Source organism: Manis pentadactyla, chromosome 4, assembly GCF_030020395.1.
Source record: "Manis pentadactyla isolate mManPen7 chromosome 4, mManPen7.hap1, whole genome shotgun sequence".
Taxonomy (NCBI): domain Eukaryota; kingdom Metazoa; phylum Chordata; class Mammalia; order Pholidota; family Manidae; genus Manis; species Manis pentadactyla.
In genome coordinates, this window is record NC_080022.1 from 14,969,282 (window position 1) to 14,991,428 (window position 22,147).

The window sequence follows — 22,147 nt, forward strand, 5'->3', positions numbered from 1 at the left end:
TTTACTAATAGGATTTTCATAATCTCTAATGTACTATACTACACTTTGTGAATCTCATAAAAAAGGGACACAACAGTATGTAGAATCTGACTATATGAACAGTTTTAAGGAAAATACGAATGTTTTGAAGAAGTTTGGGAAATACTTTGCTATACAAGGTCAGAACAATTTCCCCAGGTACAAATCTTGGAACTGTCTTTTACTATAACAGAAGCATATATTATGCAGGTGTCACAGACTGACAAGCTATTATGTGGAACTAGAATTTTTTGCAACATTTAAGCCATGATAGACATAAAAGTCAGATTACATTAAGCTTCCAGGAGCAATGGCCTTCCAGTGACATGAGTCTGGGGCCATGTTTATAATCACTGCTACCACCAGGCTATCATATATATCCCTGACACTTCTCCAGTCTAGAACTCGTGTACCGTAACATTTTAATACTGAAATGAGAAGTCTTCAAGAGTCATAGGCTGCATCCAAGTGTCTCTAAAAGCACTAAGTGAACAGTACTATAGTAGAGAGCTGGCTGACGAGTTTTGTGTCAGTTTAGCTTGGTATGTATCAAAAGAAACAAGTACAACTTACATGATAAGTTCTCTCATGGAGATTCCGCCTTCTTTTAACATGGGGGTCACCAGTTCAGCAAGGTACAACCAAATATGGGGAATATCAATGGACATGTCATCTGCAAGTTCCAATGTTTCTGAAAAACTGAAAAAGAAAAGGAAAATAAAATTCACATGCAAATGTAATTCAAAAGTTAAGATTAAATAGACCCAAAATCAGTCAGTCAACAAATACTTATTAAGCATCTGCTACGTTAGGTGCTAGTTTAGGCATCAGTAACTATAAACAAATCCTTGCTGTCAAAGATCATCTACAGTGTAGGAAAAGGAGCACAAACAGGCATACTTGCAGATGGGCTCAAACTCTGAAGGACATGAACTATGGTTCTGGGATATCCCAATAGAGAGGTGGCCAGAATATACCTCTGTATGGAGGTGACACTTCAAAGATTTGAATGATGAAAACAAGGCAGCCATGTGAAGTTCTGGGGATACAGCTGTTCAGTTTAATTCCACACTATAAAGAGTTCATCACGGTTGAGTATCGTATCCTCTGAGTCAAAAGCACTGACTAAAACTTAGTGTAATGTAGACCAGACACAAAAAGAAGAAAAGACAAAAATCCTTGTCCTGGAATAGCTGACAATGGGGAAAAAATTGGATGGATATAAAAGAGTCTGAGAACATTATTAATAATATCATCATTATGATGTTACAATTTGTTGGACCTCTAAAGAAAAGCTATGGTTTCAGGCTTTCAGAGTATGAAATATTTCTTAATGCAAGGTAAAATAAATAAGATTTAAATATATAACTTAGGAAAGTCAACTACAAAATATCAGCACTATCTTATTTAGGCTGAAAATTACAGCTATCCATTTAGAAGTATAAAAAACATAATTCAAGACTGTTAATTAGCCCCCTCTAAAGCATATAAAAAAGTACAAAAACCCTAGTAAATTTAACTGCATGAGACATATATATAATGACAAGGAAACACACATAATCATAAGGAAAGGGATGAATGAATGAAGGGGCCATGAGCAGGTAGCATTTTGTCTTCATATCCTTTTAGATCTCTATACATAAATTGTGCTTTTTCCCTGCAGTTCTAGTTTCCAGCTAGAGAATGTCACTCTTTCTTACCCTACCTTGGAGGCCTACACATCATTAAAATTCTGCACTTAAAAAGAGGTACCATTACAAGGCAGGGTCATCTTTCTGAAGGTGCCATTTCAATATAGTTTGCAGCTTAGCCACATTGTCCAATTCTGGACTTCATGAATCCACACAGTCAACGTTCTGACCTCACACAGCTTGGAATTACTTGACACGTTACTGTACGACAGATACACAGATACTTGACTATTCTCTCCTTATGTGCACTGTTTCAGATCAGTTAATGTGCTGCTAATGGAATATAATTCTGGGTTCATCACCCTAAATTGCCAATTCTTATTCCATCGTTAGTGGCATAGATCAAGCTGTTTAATGAGCCCATGAGACAACTGCAGCCATCCTGATCTTTCAGTAGCATATCCACTATTGTTTTCATATCATATTATAACAAAAATATACCCATATCCTTGCCTTGGTTTTCTACTTTTGACGGGTCAGTTCGTCATGGGGACATTCTGTAGAACGTAATCATTGGCCAAAGCCGTACTGCTGATAAAAAACTTACTTCTCTGAACATAGGATTTCCTTAGAACAGGCTTGTAAGAGGCTTATTTCTTTTCTGGCTCACAGTTCGTAAATCCTTGTGTAAGATTTTAAAAGAAAAAATCCTAGGAGTACAGAAGTTCTTAGGTAATTATCTTTATGTCTTTGGATTACTATATAGCCTATACCTTGCATAATACACACTTTCTGCTGGCTGAATGAATGAAACACAGCTACACCCTACACCCCCCCATCACACCCCCTGGGTTACACTTCGGTAGGTCCACAGTTGGGACTTCAGGCATCCCTCCTTCCATTTCAACTATAGAAGCTCTACTTTTATTTGCTTAATAATACTGGGCTCCTGTCTAAAATTTAATTAAAGGGGTATAAGGTTAAGAGAAAAAAAAAAATTTTTTTTTTAAATTCAGTGAAGTTCTGATCAGAAATCTGCTAGATCTACCACAAATGGAAATGGTATTGCAGCAGCAGCATCTTCCATAAATGTATTATGGGAACTTAAAAAAAAGATGTAAATCTTGTTGTAGATTAACAATGAAGAGATCATGAAGACATAAAAATCAGATTAATCAAGTATTGTTATGACTGATTATAAGAATATCTAACTAAAGGTAAAAGGAATAAAAATATGAAAAGTCTTCTTATACTCTAGTATCATCTTCAAAGGATCACTACAAAAAAGACTATTTAAACTAGATGTTACCAATGTGAGCAAATACAGTTTTCATTGTAACTAGTACCTCTGCAATTTTGCACTTGAAATTTAGTCTGCAAGTCTTTGTAAGCTCTGACTAGTATCATTTTACCAATGTACAATTGCTGTAAGTGGCAAGAAAAGTTGCAAAAAATTGGTCAAGGAGGAGATAAGAATTTTCTCTTAATAAATGCCTCCAAAAGTGAAATATTAATATATCAAGCTTCCTGAAGGGCACATTCTTTGTATCTATTGTCAATTCCAATTTTTACCATCCTGGTTTTCATTTGTTTATTACACTTTCAAAGAGATTCCAATTCTGTGGCTAATAGTGAACTGGATTCAACTACCTCTACTAGACAGTTTTAAAATCATGTTTACAGTCATGATACAAAATGACGACAGTAACACTGCTTGAATTGCATCTACCTACACAATATTGAGTCTACCTGCCTACCCATCTAATTTGCATCATAAAGTATTTAGATTCAAGTCCTGAAAATTTAAAGAGGATGTTTTTATGTTGCCTTTGTAGAGATATGTTTTATACACAGCAACTATTATGCTCCAAGTTGATAGAGAATCTTTTCAGGAAAATTCCAAAGGATCTAAGCTTTACTATAAACATCCTGACACAAAGAGCCTGTTTGAAATTTTTGTCTAGTCTACATTACTATTTAGTAGCAGTGCATGCTTTGAAGGGGACTGTCAGAGAAATGGAAGACTAATGGTTGGCAGATCAGGCCCAGGAAGTTTGGAGGCCCTGTACTTTCTAACTTTTCCAGATCATTGCTAGCTTGGGGAACTAGAAAGAAACAGCTTTAGTGACTGCTCAGAAGTTGGCACTTAAGTAGTAGCAGCATCGAAGGAAGCTAACCTTAGATGTTCCCCCACAATGCTATGTAAGGACAGAGATCTTTGGATCTTGGGACTAGACAGACCAAAGACTCAGAGCATTTCCATAGCTCCAGTGGAAGGGCTTCTCTGGACAGTATGAACCTACTTATAACTTGGGCTTTAGAAGTAACTGGGAAACTCTGATCTATTGGCAAGAAGGCTCTTGGTGGATAATGACATGGGGCTACTGCTTTGTTCCCATCTTAGAAAAAAATTGCAAGGCCTCTCCATTTAGGAAGGAATAGGGGTTTTCAGAAGGCCAAGGTCTAAGGATGGCCTGGTTAGGTCTAACTAAGTATTAAAAGCTAGGTCTGGAGCCACTGCATTATCTCTAGCTGCAGAAAGAAATAGGGATAGAGAAAGATGAAGTAGGTTCTGAGACACAGAAGTGTTAATCTCATTTCGGTCTAAATAGAAGGTTGTGGTTGTGTTAGTGTTGCCAGCAACAGCACCACAAATGAGACTGAACCCTTTTCCTCAGGGAATCCCTCAAAGGGAGGTCACAAATGGCTGAGATAGCCTAGAAACCAAGCTAGCACCTCACAAGTTCAGTTAGAGCCAATGAAGTTAGACTGCACTTCCTGGGGTCCTTCCAGATAAAAATCAACTTCTGAATATGGTCTGAAGGGAGACAGAAAATGGTAAACAGTAATCCCGAATCCTCATTTCTGAAATTTTTCTGGTGAACATATCATAGTATCTGGGAAAAAAGCAAGTATTTATAAATTAATACAACAATTACCCCAACTACAGATTCGGGGCTTTAATCTGTAATTTTTAATTGGCTGGGGGCAGACCTTGATTTGTTTGTGAAGGTATAGATAACCTCATTTGCTCTTACAATTTATATTGGTTGGTTATTGCAGTCAACAATATATCTCTCTTTTTAAAATTGGAAAACCATCCTGGCCTTAAAGGCCAACAACATCACAGAAATTTTTGCCAAAGTTTCCTACTAAATTAAGTAGTTCAGATGGCCTTAATCTAGTCAGTCACTGAATTCAGAGAAATCTACTGCTGAAAGGATTATTAATCCTAGGGGCAAGTATACTCAATGAGTATATACCCTGAGTTAGTAATGAATGTGACAGAAGAGGCAAATCTGATGTTTAGCTCACAGGGGGTCTTAATTCATGTCCTTGTAGAGTTGGTACCTGTCATTGCTGGGTGTGATTCTGTTTACATTTGCACAACATGGCTCCTAAAACAAAATGTTTTACTGCATGTAATTTTCACTTTAAACAATGACTTTAAGCCTGAGTAAAATTCTATGGCTATACTACAAAGAACCTGACTCATGCACTTTGTGATAATCACAAAGATACTACAACCTAACCAAATGAGGATACAACCCCAGGGACAACAGACTTCAACCAATCATCCATCACAGGCTCATAATGAAACCAAGCTGGAATATACTAAATCATTAGGAACTTAACAGTTACATATCTTTCCATGGGGCTAGAGTGGGCAGACTAGCATTTCCTGTACAGAATATCCGTGTTTTATTGAAAGGATAATGCTGCAAGTTTAAGTTAATTTTCTATAATTTTTATCACAAAGAAAGGCTCTTCCTCAAAGAACATATAGGGGTTTACATGTAAATGCGCTGATGAGAGCCTCAGGGTTTCCCTGTGGTTAAGAGGTCTCTGCCCTTACTTACATCATAATATAGGTCTAACAATAAGATATAGAAAACCAGAAGGTAACCTTTAAGCCCTAGCACAATTTACAAAATGCCGTCATATCAACCAACATTTTATCAATATATTATAGTGGACACAATTTTAATCTATGAAAAAAGCCAAATACTTAAAAAGATGTGTACTTTGAAAATTAATTACTATTCAAGAGCCTAATATACTGAATACCACTCTTCAGGAGGATACTGACCCTTTGAAAAAGTCCTGTTTGCTGAGTTTTTCTGACTGTACCAGCTGATACAGTAATTGGCCCATGTGATCCCTGGTGATCTGGCTCCTTTCCAGGGTAGACTCCACTCCCATTCTCACAAACACATGTAGCAGGCCCTGGGCATTCAGCTCTTCTACACACTGCGTGGCTTCCTGTTCAAACAGCAAATAAAAGCTTACTCCATAATCTGGATAGCATTAACAGAGTGTTAAAGTAAGTTTAAAATCTTTTACTTATAACAAAGTCAGTAGAAAGCTCTAATAACAAGACAGTTTTGATATATAGATATTTTTTAAACATTAATATGGCTTAGTAAATGCAGGCTGATATAGGTAATATTAATCATATTTAAAAACAAAAAAATATTGTATCTTTATAAGGGTAATATGCTTAGGTTAATAAGTTTATTAAAGATTACTCAAAGGACCAGAGTCAAAATGTACTATTCTACACAATGTTTACCTGTTTTAGGATCATTAAAAAAACTGAAAATGGTGTATTATGAAACAGAAATTCAATGTCATGATTCAAAGGCCTTAATGTGGCAATGGAGGTGATTCTGTTTGGGTCTGTTAATATTTGCAAAATCTTCAATGAAAGAGGTCTTCCTTCATAGGAAATTAATATGGTTAGCCAAGTACTAAAAACCTTTTAGGAAGTTCTTGGGGCATGGGGCTTCTGAACTGGTCCTTACCATGGGGTGATATGGCTAGGTATATAACTCTTTGGTCTCGAGGGTAAAGGCTTGGCAACTAGAGTCACTGAATCATCAATATAGCTGTGTGCCTCCCATCCCTCAGCTCTCTCAACTTTGTCCAAGTCAAAATTCTTTAGCTCGCCAACATCATACTTAACAGAGAGAAGCTGAAAGCTTTTCCTCTAAGATCGGGAACAAGACAGGGATGCCCACTCTCCCCACTGTTATTCAACACAGTACTGGAGGTCCTAGCCACAGCAAGCAGACAAAACAAAGAAATACAAAGCATCCAGTTTGGTAGAGAAGTCAAACTATTAGCAGATGACATGATATTGTACATAAAAAACCCTAAAGACTCCACTCCAAAACTACTAGAATATGTGAATTCAGCAAAGTTGCAGGATACAAAATTAATACACAGAAATCTGTTGCTTTCCTATACACTAATGATGAACTAGCAGAAAGAGAAATCAGGAAAACAATTCCATTCACAATTGCATCAAAAAGAATAAAATACCTAGGAAAAAACCTAAACAAGGAAGTGAAAGACCTATACCCTGAAAACTATAAGACACTCTTAAGAGAAATTAAAGGGGACACTAACAATGGAAACTCATCCCATGCTCTTGGCTAGGAAGAATTAACATCGTCAAAATGGCCATCCTGCCCAAAGCAATATACAGATTTAATGGAATCACTATCAAATTACCAACAGCATTCTTCAACAAACTGGAACAAATAGTTCAAAAATTAATATGGAAATACCAAAGACCCCAAATAGCCAAAGCAATCCTGAGAAGGAAGAATAAACTGGGAGGGATCTCGCTTCCCAACTTCAAGCTCTACTACAAAGCCACAGTAATCAAGACAATTTGGTACTGGCACAAGAACAGAGCCACAGACAAGTGGAACAGAATAGAGAGTCCAGATATTAACCCAAACATATATGGTCAATTAATACATGATAAAGGAGCCATGGACATACAATGGGGAAATGACAGTCTCTTCAACAGATGGTGCTGGCAAAACTGGACAGCTACATGTAAGACAATGAAACTGGATCACTGTCTGACCCCATACACAAAAGTAAACTTGAAATAGATCAAAGACCTGAATCTAAGTCATGAAACTATAAAACTCTTAGAAAAAAACATAGGCAAAAATCTCTTGGACATAAACATGAGTGACTTCTTCATGAACATATCTCCCTAGGCAAGGGAAACAAAAGCAAAAATGAACAAGTGGGACTATATCAAGCTAAAAAGCTTCTGTACAGCAAAGGACACCATCAATAGAACAAAAAGGCATTCTACAGTATGGGAGAATATATTCATAAATGACAGATCCGATAAAGGATTGACATCCAAAATATATAAAGAGCTCATGCACCTCAACAAACAAAAAGCAAATAATCCAATTAAAAAATGGGCAGAGGAGCTGAACAGACACTTCTCCAAAGAAAAAATTCAGATGGCCAACAGGCACATGAAAAGATGCTCCACATCGCTAGTCATCAGCGAAATGCAAATTAAAACCACAATGAGATATCACCTCACACCAGTAAGGATCACCACCATCCAAAAGACAAACAACAACAAATGTTGGCAAGGTTGTGGAGAAAGGAGAACCCTCCTATACTGCTGGTGGGAATGTAAACTTATTCAACAATTGTGGAAAGCAGTATGGAGGTTCCTCAAAGAGCTCAAAATAGGAATACCATTTGTCCCAGGAATCCCACTTCTAGGAATTTACCCTAAGAATGTAGCAGCTCAGTTTGAAAAAGACAGATGCACCCCTATGTTTATCGCCGCACTATTTACAATAGTCAAGAAATGGAAGCAACCTAAGTGTCCATCAGTAGATGAATGGATAAAGATGTGGTACATATACACAATGGAATATTATTCAGCCATAAGAAGAAAACAAATCTTACCATTTGCAACAACATGGATGGAGCTAGAGGGTATTATGTTCAGTGCAATAAGCCAGTCAGAGAAAGACAAGTACCAAATGATTTCACTCATATGTGGAGTATAAGAACAAATAAAACTGAAGGAACAAAACAGCAGCAGACTCACAGAACCCAAGAATGGACTAACAGTTACCAAAGGGAAAGGGACTGGGGAGGATGGGTGGGAAGGAAGGGATAACGGGGGAAAAAAAGAAAAGGGGCATTATAATTAGAAGACCTAATGTGGGGGAGGGGGACACAGGGAGGGCTGTACAACACAGAGAAGACAAGTAGTGACTCTATAGCATCTTACTATGCTGATGGACAATGACTCTATGGGGTTTGTAGGGGGGCTTGGTGATGGGCGGAGTCTAGTAAACATAATGTTCCTCATGTAATTATAGATTGATACAAAAAAAAATTATTTAGCTCAACCTCTGAAGAGACTGCTCTTCTGAGGGAGACGATGCATTTGAGAAGGGCAGCCTCCTGACTAAGAGACTCCTCACTGCTGCTTTATTTCCTCTCTACTACTTTAATACCTCCTCTATTTTTACCTAGAAAAATTCCAAACTACAGAGAAATTAAAGAACAGTGAAATGTACATACATACACACAAAAGTATATTCCTTTACGTCAATTTATCAATTGCTTTCTCTATATGTAAGAAGTTTAACAGTCATAAATAGGGTCAACAGAAGTGTATCTGGTATATAGTATATATTTGAATTTCTGCAATTGTCCCCAAATGTCCAATATAGACTTTTGTTGCTGTTCTAGGATCCAAGTGAAAACCTGACATCATGTGTCATGATGTCTCTTTAGACACCTGTAATCTAGATCAGTCCTTTCGTTTCTTATGACATGCATTTTTGAAACATCTGAGCCAGTTGTCATGGAAAACTTTTTTATAAGCACTTTTAGCCTAATGATCTGTTTACAGCCCTATCTGTACCTTAACGATATTAATAGTCTGCTGAATAAATCACCACCACTTCTCCTAACTTTTAATTTACACAATGTTGCTGCCATCTCCTCCCTACACTCTTTATCTTGTAGGTTTTTACCTCATTTTAATCCTAACATCTTTATAATGCCTTTTAGGAGGGAGTGGAAATAATGCAAGTATTCAGTCCTTAGTATTTAGCTTGAATTGATCAAATGTCTGCCAATGGGAATTTATTCACTGAATCTGCATATAGGCCAACTAACCATAGCATGGTACTTCTAATGTCAAAGCAGTTCATAATCTTGCCCTTTTCTGATTTTCTCATGGTTTGATTCCTCTTATCTTTGAACTCTCAGATGAAATGACACCTCCTACAGTCTCTGTGACTGTTCAATCATGGCTATCATATCACTCAATCTTACTTCTGTGCACTGAAACATTATTTTTCTTTTTGTAGTTATTTATAACTACCTCCAGGGCAGCTTTGTCTAGGTCTCCCACTAGAATGTAATTTTCTGAAAGACTATGTTGCTTACTACATATACTACAGTATATCCAGGCAATATTCCCTAAAATGTGGCTGGCATATTTTATGTACTCAATAAATAAATATCACAGAGGCAAAAAACACAGGCCGTGGAGTCAGACAAATGTAGGTTTGAATCCTGGCTCTACCACTTACTTACTGTGTAAATTTAGGAGTGTAACTTAATCTCTCAGTCTTGACTTCCTATCACAGAATTACTATGAGGAGTGCATATAAAATGTTTATAAAAGCATTTGGTACATTGCCAAACACACACACACAGGCTTAATATTATTTGTATTACTGTTAATAATAACAAGAAAAAATCACCTTTTAAGATGTAGATAAGAACTCTTCATTAGGATGAGCTCTGTAAGCCTTTAGTATGACATATTAATACTATAACAAATATATAGGTAATAAACTATAGTTTACATTCTGAAGCTAGAAGCTTGACTTTGAATCCCAAGCTTGCCAATTATCAGCAGTTTGACCTAGACTAAGCTATTTTACATCTTTGCATGTCAGATTCCTTATCTATAAAAATGGCTATAATAGTAATAATGATAGCATCAGGAGGGTGCTAGGAGAGGTAAGTGCAATAATACATATAAAACATGTACAATAGCACTTAGCAGACAGAAAGCCCTTATTATGTTGGATGCTGTAAACGTACTTTCCATCATTCTGCAGCAGAGCTGCCCCATACGCTGCACGATGAAGTTCCTGAGTCATAACTTACTCTGTCTCTTCCATAGTATAGGCCTGGCCTAGGGGCTAACGATTCTCCAAAGAGTCTTCATACTGCATGTAAGTGTTATTAAGGCTTTTTCTCCCTACACTTTTAGTTCATCAAAGGGTCATACTTTTTCCCTTCAAAGTATTTGTTGCTCACTCACTTTGTACATCCTTTGAATTATTTCTAAAGACAATTTCCACTGCTTTCTTATTATTTGTTTTTTATCTTTCTTAGCCTCTCTATTTTCTTATTCATCTTTCACATTTCCCTGCTTACATACAAGAAAAAAGCTGTGTGCTGCCAGTTCAAAGAATACTTATTTTCTAGGAATCCAAGTAATGAAATATAGTTTATTATATACTGTAGTATATATATTACAGTATACGGTATTATTCATTGGCTGTTTCCAGTTAATGTTCATTTATTTTTTGTTGCATTTCCAAGGGCTTCTCTGAAGTACTCTCTAACTTGCTCATCATCAAAATTTCTTCCTACTTATTCAGAACTTTGGATAGTATCAGAGGCTTAATGGTTTTAGAAACCTGGGCTATAGCTAACCAAGATGATTTTTCTGTATAGAAAGCAGAAAATGTTTAGAATGTCAAAAGAATAAGTAACTTTGACAGAATTTTTAATAATATAATGCCAAAGCAAAAGTAGTTAATAAACTGACAAGTATTTTAACAGATATGCCTTTGCTGACCCTAGTCCCCTAAACGAGGTCCTAATGTATGATCTTTTGTAAGATCCTTTAGGGTCCACCAGCATTTATTATAACTACATTTCAAATAACTATTTGTGGAATTACCCATTTACGGTCTATTCTGCCACTAGACTATAGGGCTCATGAAATCAGGCAGTATGTCTATCTTATTCACTACCATTTCAAATTAAGATAGAGGAGAAGGTCAGGGTTAAAGATGGGCAAATTCAAAGCTGTGTCTTGAAATGTTTCACTTAGGCTGTCCAATCCTGGCACATTGCTTACTCCTCTATGCCTCAGTTTCCCACTTATGAAATAAGGAAAAAGTAATGTCAACCATACTTTAAAGTTAATATGAGAATGATGATAAAATGACTGCAAAGACTGAAGATGGCGGTGTGAGTAGAGCAGTGGAAATCTCCTCCCAAAACCATATATATTTTTGAAAATACAACAAATACAACTATTCCTAAAAGAGGGACCAGAAGACACAGGACAACAGTCAGACTACATCAACACCTGCGAGAACTCAGCACCTCACGAAGGAGGTAAGATACAATCCGTGGCCCGTCGGGACCCGAGCGCCCCTACCCCTAGCTTCCAGCAGGAGGAGAGGAGTCGGAGCAGGGAGGGAGAGGGAGCCCTGGACTGCTAAATACCCAGCCCTAGCCATCCGCATCGGGAGCGCAGACACACAGTGCATGGTGTGCTGGATACTAGGGAAAGGGAACAGTAAAACCTGCGAGCGGGTACCCGTAGCCGGCGCCCCAGCCATGCCCACAGCAGCAGCAGGGCAGAGCTTCTTTCACAGCGGCCGGCCAGGCAAGAATCAGAGATCCCATCTATGCGCAGCTGCCCAGCACAAGCTGCTAGGGGTCGCTGTTCTCCCAGGAGAGGAAGGCCACAGACTAGCAAGAAGGGACGTTCTCCCAGCCGACACATGTGCCAGCTCCCCACAACTACCTCTATTGCCATGAAAAGGCAGAAGAATTTGATCCAGACCAAAATCACAGAGACAACCTCTGAGAAGGAGCTTGGAGAGACAGACCTAACCAATCTTCCTGAAAAAGAATTCAAAATAAAGGTCATAACCATGCTGCTGGAGCTGCAGAGAAAAATACAAGAGCTAACGAACAAAGTAGGGAGGGAGACTACAGAAATAAAACAATCTCTAGAAGGATTTAAAAGCAGAATGGATGAGATGCAAGAGGCCACTGATGGAATAGAAACCAGAGAACAGAAACGCACAGAAGCTGACACAGAGAGAGATAAAAGGATCTCCAGGAATGAAACAATATTAAAAGAACTGTGACCAATATAAAAGGAGCAATATCCGCATTATAGTAGTACCAGAAGAAGAAGGGAGAGAAAAAGGGATAGAAAGTGTCTTTGAGGAAATAATTGCTGAAAATTTCCCCAAACTGGGGAAGGAAATAATCGATCAGACCATGGAAGTACACAGAACTCCCAACAGAAGGGACCCAAGGAGGACAACACCAAGACGCATAATAATTAAAATGGCAAAGATCAGGGACAAGGACAGAGTTTTAAAGGCAGCTAGAGAGAGGAAAAAGGTCACCTACAAAGGAAAACCCAGCAGGCTATCATCAGACTTCTCAACAGAAACCTTACAGGCCAGGAAAGAATGGCATGATATATTTAATGCAATGAAACAGAAGGGCCTTGAACCAAGAATACTGTATCTAGCACGATTATCATAAATATGAAGGAGGGATTAAACAATTTCCAGACAAGCAAAAGTTGAGGGAATTTCCCTCCCACAAACCACCTCTACAGGGTATTTTAGAGGGACACCTCTAGACGGGAGCACTCCTAAGGCTAAACAGATGTCACCAGAGAAAATAAAATCACAGCAAATAAAGCAGACCAACCAAATACTAACTGAAGGCAAAAAATAAAATCAACTACCCACAAAAGCAGTTAAAGGAAACACAAAAGAGCACAGAATAAAACACCTAACATATAAAGAATGGAGGACGAGGAATAAGAAGGGAGAGAAATAAAGAATCACCAGACAGTGTTTATAATAGCTCAATAAGCGAGTTAAGTTAAGACAGTAAGATACTAAAGAAGCTAATCTTGAACCTTTGGTAACCACGAATCTAAAGCCTGCAATAGCAATAAGTACATATCTTTCAATAATCATCCTAAATGTAAATAGACTGAATGTACCAATCAAAAGACACAGAGTAATAGAATGGATAAAAAAGCAAGACCCATCTATACGTTGCTTACAAGAGACTCACCTCAAACCCAAAGACATGCACAGACTAAAAGTGAAGGGATGGAAAAACATATTCCATGCAAACAACAGGGAGAAAAAAGCAGGTGTTGCAGTACTAGTATCAGAAAAAATAGACTTCAAAACAAAGAAAGTAACAAGAGATAAAGAAGGACATTACATAATGATAAAGGGCTCAGTCCAACAAGAGGATATAACCATTATAAATATATATGCACCCAACACAGGACCACCAGCATATGTGAAACAAATACTAATAGAATTAAAGGAGGAAATAGAATGCAATGCACTCATTTTAGGAGACTTCAACACACCACTCACTCCAAAGGATAGATCCACCAGACAGAAAATAAGTAAGGACACAGAGGCACTAAACAACACACTACCACAGATGGACCTAATAGACATCTACAGAACTCTACACCCAAAAGCAGCAGGATACACATTCTTCTCAAGTGCACATGGAATATTCTCCAGAATAGACCACATACCAGGCCACAAAAAGAACCTCAGTAAATTCAAAAAGATTGAAATTCTACCAACCAACTTTTCAGGCCACAGAGGTGTAAAACTAGAACTAAATTGTAAAAAGAAAGCAAAAAGGCCCACAAACACATGGAGGCTTAACAACATGCTCCTAAATAATCAATGGATCAATGACCAAATTAAAATAGAGATCAAGGAATATATAGAAACAAATGACAACAACAACACAAAGCCCCAACTTCTGTGGGATGCAGCGAAAGCAGTCTTAAGAGGGAAGTATATAGCACTCCAGGCATATTTAAAGAAGGAAGAATAATCCCAAATGAATAGTCTAACGTCACAATTATTGAAATTGGAAAAAGAAGAACAAATGAGGCCTAAAGTCAGCAGAAGGAGGGACATAATAAAGATCAGAGAAGAAATAAAATTGAGAAGAATAAAACAATAGAAAAAACTCAATGAAACCAAGAGCTGGTTCTTTGAGAAAATAAACAAAATAGATAGGCCTCTAGTCAGACTTATTAAGAGAAAAAGAGAATTAACACACATCAACAGAATCAGAAACGAGAAAGGAAAAATCATGACGGACCCCACAGAAATACAAATAATTATTTTAGAATACTATGAAAACCTATATGCTAACAAACTGGAAAACCTAGAAGAAATGGACAACTTCCTAGAAAAATACAACCTTCCAAGACTGACCAAGTAAGAAACACAAAATCTAAACAAACCAATTACCAGTAAAGAAATTGAAGTGGCAATCAAAAAACTACCCAGGAACAAAACCCCGGTTCAGATGGATTTACCTTGGAATTTTATCAGACATACAGAGAAGACATAATACCCATTCTCCTTAAAGTTTTCCAAAAAATAGAAGAGGAGGGAATACTTCCAAACTCAATCTATGAAGCCAACATCACCCTAATACCAAACCAGGCAACGACCCCACCAAAAAAGAAAATTACAGACCAATATCCCTGATGAACATAGATGCAAAAATACTCAACAAAATATTAGCAAAATGAATCCAAAAATACATCAAAAGGATCATACACCATGACCAAGTGGGATTCATCCCAGGGATGCAAGGATGGTACAACATTCAAAAATCCATCCACATCATCCACCACATCAACAAGAAGAAAGACAAAAACCACACAATCATCTCCATAGATGCTGAAAAAGCATTCAACAAAATTCAACATCCATTCATGATAAAAACTCTCAACAAAATGGGTATAGAGGGCAAGTACCACAACATAATAAAGGCCATATATGATAAACCCACAGCCAACATCATACTGAACAGCAAGAAGCTGAAAGCTTTTCCTCTGAGATTGGGAACAAGACAGGGATGCCCACTCTCCCCACTGTTATTCAACATAGTACTGGAGGTCCTAGCCACAGCAATAAGAACAAAAAAAGAAATACAAGGAATCCAAATTGGTAAAGAAGAAGTTAAACTGTCACTATTTGCAGATGACACGATATTGTACATAAAAAACTCTAAGGATTCCACTCCAAAACTACTAGAACTGATATTGGAATACAGCAAAGTTGCAGGATACAAAATTAACACACAGAAATCTGAGGCCTTCCTATACACTAACAATGAACTAATAGAAAGAGAAACCAGGAAAACAATTCCATTCACAACTGCATCAAAAAGAATAAAATACCTAGGAATAAACTTAACCAAGGAAGTGAAAGACCTATACCCTGAAAACTATAAGACACTCTTAAGAGAAATTAAAGAGGACACTAACAAACGGAAACTCATCCCATGCTCTTGGCTAGGAAGAATTAATATTGTCAAAATGGCCATCCTACCCAAAGCAATCTACAGATTTAACGGAATCCCTTTCAAATTACCAACAGTATTCTTCAATGAACTGGAACAAATAGTTCAAAAATTAATATAGAACCACAAAAGACCCCGAATAGCCAAAGCAATCCTGAGAAGGAAGAATAAAGTGGGGGGGATCTCACTCCCCAACTTCAAGCTCTACTACAAAGCCACAGTAATCAAGACAATTTGGTACTGGCACAAGAACAGAGCCACAGACCAGTGGAACAGAATAGAGACTCCAGACATTAACCCAAACATATATGGTCAATTAATACATGATAAAGGAGCCATGGACATACAATGGGGAAATGACAGTCTCTTCAACAGATGGTGCTGGCAAAACCGGACAGCTACATGTAAGACAATGAAACTGGATCACTGTCTAACCCCTATACACAAAAGTAAATTCGAAATAGATCAAAGACCTGAATGTAAGTCATGAAACTATAAAGCTCTTAGAATAAAACATAGGCAAAAATCTCTTGGACATAAACATGAGTGACTTCTTCATGAACATATCTCCCCGGGCAAGGGAAACAAAAGCAAAAATGAACAAGTGGGACTATATCAAGCTAAAAAGCTTCTGTACAGCAAATGACACCATCAATAGAACAAAAAGGTACTCTGCAGTATGGGATAACACATTCATAAATGACAGATCCAGTTAAGGCTTGACATCCCAAATATATAAAGAGCTCATGTACCTCAACAACCAAAAAGCAAATAATCCAATTAAAAAATGGGCAGAGGAGCTGGACAGAGAGTTCTCCAAAGAAGAAATTCAGATGGCCAACAGGCAAATAAAAGATGCTCCACATCGCTAGTCATCAGCGAAATGCAAATTAAAACCACAATGAGATATCACCTCACACCAGTAAGGATCACCACCATCCAAAAGACAAACAAGAACAAATGTTGGCGAGGTTGTAGAGAAAGGAGAACCCTCCTACACTGCTGGTGGGAATGTAAACTAGTTCAACAATTGTGTAAAGCAGTGTGGAGTTTCCTCAAACAGTTCAAAATAGAAATACCATTTGTCCCAGGAATCCCACTTCTAGGAATTTACCCTAAGAATGTAGCAGCTCAGTTTGAAAAAGACAGATGCACCCCTATGTTTATCGCCGCACTATTTACAATAGCCAAGAAATGGAAGCAACCTAAGTGTCCATCAGTAGATGAATGGATAAAGAAGATGTGGTACATATACACAATGGAATATTATTCAGCCATAAGAAGAAAACAAATCTTACCATTTGCAACAACATGGATGGAGCTAGAGGGTATTATGCTCAGTGAAATAAGCCAGGCGGAGAAAGACAAGTACCAAATGATTTCACTCATATATGGAGTATAAGAACAAAGAAAAACTGAAGGAACAAAACAGCAGCACAATCACAGAACCCAAGAATGGACTAACAGTTACCAAAGGGAAAGGGACTGGGGAGGATGGGTGGAAAGGGAGGTATAAGGGCAGGGAAAAAGGGGGCATTAGAATTGGCATGTATAATGTGGAGGGGGGCATGGGGAGGGCTGTACAACACAGAGAAGACAACTAGTGATTCTACAACGTCTTACTATGCTGGTGAACAGTGACTGTAAGGAGGTGTGGGGGGGGGACTTGGTGAAGGGGGGAGCCTAGTAAACATAATGTTCTTCATGTAATTGTAGATTAATCATAACAACAACAAAAAAATGACTGCAAAGATTATGACTGAAAGCCTCATAATGATAATGTGTTTTTTGTTCATTAATATCAAAATCAACCTGGTTGTTCCATAATGGGAATGGAATGACACCCATTTTCTTTTCCTGCCACTTGACCTTGGAATTACTGTATCAATTTAAAAGAGAGTGCTTGGCGGCAATGCATGAGAACTGTGCAGACTGAACTGGGTGTGACTTGGACTGATTACTCTTACCTTATCAGTTCACAGTGACTTAGACCAGAACCAAGTAACTGTGTCTCTGTCACAGGGCTTTTTATGTGGTTGATGCTTTCTTTTTTAAAAATTCATTTACCTTAAAATCATTAATGTGTAGAAATTCATCAATGATAGATTTGGACTTCCTCTCCATCTCCTCTTCTGACAATGCAGGCTTGTCAGGGGCCAATGTTGCTGGAATTTCTGGTTTTGCTACTAGAAGTTAAAGAAAGTGAAAAACTAAAAATGACAAAAATTATCACTAAAATGGTGGGTTATGGCTGACAATATTTTTTGTTGTTACATTGCTTTTTAATAAAAGCATTAATAGATACAAATTTGGCAAAGCAGGAAAACACAGAAACAGTCATTTTAGAAATGATATGTACAAGAACCTTCATAATCTAAAATTAAAGTATATAGCAATATGATGAATTTTATAATTAGAACGGTTTTGTTCCTTTCTGTATTTTGAATCCTCTCCATTGCTTCAATGATGAACACAGGAGGCCTGCACAATTGTGCAGAGCTCTAGCCAAACTGGCCTTTGGCAGTTTCTTGCAAGTGCCATGGATCCACCTACGGCCATTCTGCTCATGGTGTTCCTCCTATCCGGAATGCACTTTCTCACCACTCCACACCCACTCCTTACTGCAAACTTGTTTTATCTCCTACTGGTCCTTCAGACCTAAGGAAAGGCTTCCCTGACATTCCTCTGTGGCAGTTCTAGATGGTTACTTTATTAAGTACTCTTTCAGAACTGTTCTTTTCCTTCATAGCATTTTTCTCAGTTTGTACTATTTTTCATGGAATTATTTGATAAAGGTCTTCCCAACCCATCAGACAGAAGGCCAAGAACAGGAATCAAGTACTCAGAAGTCACTAGAAGTCAGTGTGCACGTGGCAAATGAACAAGTGACTCAGACAATAAATACACATACGGTAGTTGTGCTACATGCAGCATTCACTAATATAAGATATTTTCACACCCTATCTTCTTATATTCCCAAATACCTAGCACAGATAGGAAAGCCAATGTCCCTTAAGCTAAAAGGATCTGAAGTCTATAACAGTTGGGACATTTATATCTGTCTCTGAAATATGTTTAGAGACTATTGTTAGGGGACACAATTTAAATAGTGAAATTAATCTGAAAGCTATGGAAATGTTATAAACAACCAGTATTTACTTCAGAGTTAAGACTTACAAGATGCTGAAAATCATCTATCTTTAAACTATTTTTCATCATTGTCATTATCACCCTCATCATGACATCTAATACTCTCAGAGAACTTTTTATGTGCTATATAATGTTCTAAGTATTTAGATGTGTTAACTTCTCATTTTTATCATAATAACCCTACAGGCTAGTTTCACTTATTATCCCCATATAAGAGATGAGGAAACTAAAACACAGGTTAAATACACGAGGTAATTTTTAGAGCATTCGTCTGAGTTGGTCCTCTAAGCAAATACATGCTGAACACTTAGAAAAACCACAGAGGTTACCAAGATAAAGGTAACAAAAGGCAGTCTGATACTTTCTCTTTGGTTTGCCTTGCAGTGGCTCAACGAAGTCAGAATTTTCATACATTTGAGGGCTTCTACAAAGCATATGCACACTAATGAACAGCAAGGATTCATTTAGGGAATCTGTAAAAAATTCAGATTGCTTAATTAATATACAGCAAAAGGACCTCATCATCATTACATTTAATAGAGAAAGGGGAAAATTCACAAATTGTTGAACAAAGGAATACCTGGGGAATGAGAACATGTTACAAAACTATGAAGATGCCCCTTACCTTTTAAGGCAAGGGTGTGTGCTGTCGTTATTGTATTGATTTTTAAATCTACTCAGGCACAAAACAACATCTCCGTAAGACCAAAACACAAACTACATTTGTTCTACAAAGTCTCTCACCTGACTCCCTGGTTTTGCTTCGCTCAGCGTCAGTGCTGGTCCTCTCCACATCCAAGCCCCCTGTAAGCTGTTTCACCGTCTCTAGCATCTCTCTCCTCTGCTCTTCTTGAGACTGATTGTCCAACAGGTCTTTACTGCTGCTGCCCCTCATGAAAGTGTTTGGACGAGCTGCTGCAGATGGAAGGGGCTTGTCATTCTTCTCCCTGCCCATGCTTCCACGACTTAAAAGACAAAACAACAGTCTTCAAAAAAATAGAACTACTCCATCCTCTATTAAATTACAAAATAAACACTAAGACTTTCTAAAAGTATGCAGAATAATTTTTCACAGATAACACTACATGTGTGAGACACCAATTACATTTCATAGTGTATTTATATAAACAAGTAAAACCAGTATTTTAAAGGGAATATTAAGATATACTTTAACTTTTTTTTAATGTTAAAGGGGTACTAATTTAAAACTTGAAAATGAAAAATTTCCTATATTAGTTTAAAAAAATCTTTTAAGAATAAAGAAGACAGCAGTGAAAGTATGAGCTAAAAGAGTGAAAAAGAAACAGATTACCACAAGAACATGGCATCACTATCTTACAAATTATACAACACTTTAAATAAATTTAAAGTTTCTGAATTCAGAAACTTCAAATATATGGAACACATCTGAGAACGAAATAGTAGAAGTAGTTTGAATAGCCCAAGTTACACACTTTATTCATTTTAAGAGAGAATCTTTCTATCTCCCTATTTAGTCTTTAGGTAATTCTAACCAGCTGGGCAAATTCTAACCCCGACCACAGAAGCAGCAAATTAAAAGGAAGAGAAGAAGAAAGACTAGAAGCATGACAACAGTCTAATCTCTGTGAAAGAACATAACAAGTACTCAAAAAGCAGAACCATCAGGGGAGATTTATGGCAGGCAAAGAGCAAACAGTTCAACAGCACACTGATGCTCAATGACAACCCAAGTCATCATGGAAGAGGTGACTTGGGTTAAGTATAGTTTTAGAAGCCAAGGAAGTGGTGACACAGTTTAGAAAGTCAACTGAGCCAAACTGATTACAATAATAAAAAACAAAAGTTTGAGGGCCTAAAGAAATTTCAGCTCTAAAAGTTACATTAAAAAATTTTGTTCTCTATCACTATATTGCAAGTCTTCATCAAGTCTCCATAAGCTAGCCAACAGAATACTTAACTGTATCACCCTACAAAAACAAAAGTAGGAAGATAGTAGAATACAGAGAGTAGTGAAAAATAAAAGACAACCTCAAGTACAAAGAAATGTATGGGTTGTCATACCCTTTAGTTCACACGTTAGGAGTGCTAGGTTAATCTACAGCATCCTGGGGCATTAGATTGGCAGCCCTATACAGCTACCAGGGCTGTGGGTGCATTTGGATTTCTTAAGGAGCAAACCATTAGATGTGTGCAAGATAACTTGCCCTTCCCTCCCACTCCATCCCAAACCTACCATGAAATTATGCTTTTATCTTGGAAATTATAGAATGCAAAAAATAAAGGAGGAAATGAAAAGACACCCTTAGGGATGGATGAAGGAATCCGTCCATAGGGATGATCACCAGCATAATCTGTGTGGGTATGTGTGAGGCAGAGACAGCCTGACAGACACACTGACAAGCAGGTCAGTCTTGCGTTAACATGAAGAGTAGGCTTCTTACCTGGTTAAGGTTCGTCGAGACTCAAACTCTAAAGGCATGGATGATGTAGACCCTGAGGGCACTGGAGGTTGCAAAGCAGAAAATCTGTTTAAACTGGAAGCACTTGACCGTAAGGCATCTACAGATATTGAAGGATTGAGAAAAATACAAATCACATGACTAAAATACAGCTTCTAATTCATCTGCCTTGCTGGGGTAGGCCCCGAGACTTGGCATTTCTACCAAGCCTAACAAGGTGATGCCAGCCTTCTGGTCCACAGGCCACACTCTCAGAAGCAGAGCACTAGAAGAAATTTTCATGTAAAGATAAATTAGAAATCTTGGTTCATTATAACTATTTGTTCCTTTAAAAATGTAATTAAATTATCCTAGGTTAGGCACAGGGGTGGCCAACAGGAGAAGGCGGGAGGCAAGCAAAAACAAAACAACGTATTTCACTGATTTCTGATAAAGACTTTAAAAGGTATTTCAATCGAATTCTTCATTCTTTTACAACTATCTGAAATAAAATTAAAAATAATAACCTTTTTCTCAGCAAAATGAGTTTACTTTTAATTTAGGTTCCCAGTAATTTCATTAATTATGCTGAATTTGTGAATAACAACAACAAAGAAACCTAAAAAATTGAAATTTCAAATAGCTTAACTGAACTTAAATTTTAAAAAATATTTTTTGAATAGCCAAGGACTTTTATTG

At 37.4% G+C, this 22,147-nt stretch overlaps 1 protein-coding gene across 11 annotated transcripts in view; it reads right to left on the minus strand.

Moving 5' to 3' along the window:
• The window catches only part of EIF4G3 (eukaryotic translation initiation factor 4 gamma 3), a 406,522-nt gene that overhangs the window by 17,081 nt on the left and 367,294 nt on the right, over positions 1-22,147 (minus strand). For 6 of the 11 annotated variants that reach the window (XM_036914543.2, XM_036914534.2, XM_036914550.2 and 3 more), the window contains 5 exons: positions 21,452-21,569; positions 19,773-19,993; positions 17,946-18,064; positions 5,740-5,912; positions 592-717 (listed from right to left, as the gene is read on the minus strand). In XM_036914543.2, the coding sequence (XP_036770438.2) occupies positions 592-717; positions 5,740-5,912; positions 17,946-18,064; positions 19,773-19,993; positions 21,452-21,569 (757 nt within the window). The remainder of the gene's footprint in view (positions 1-591; positions 718-5,739; positions 5,913-17,945; positions 18,065-19,772; positions 19,994-21,451; positions 21,570-22,147) is intronic. The other 5 variants (XM_057499810.1, XM_036914545.2, XM_057499809.1 and 2 more) reach the window with 1 other exon arrangement.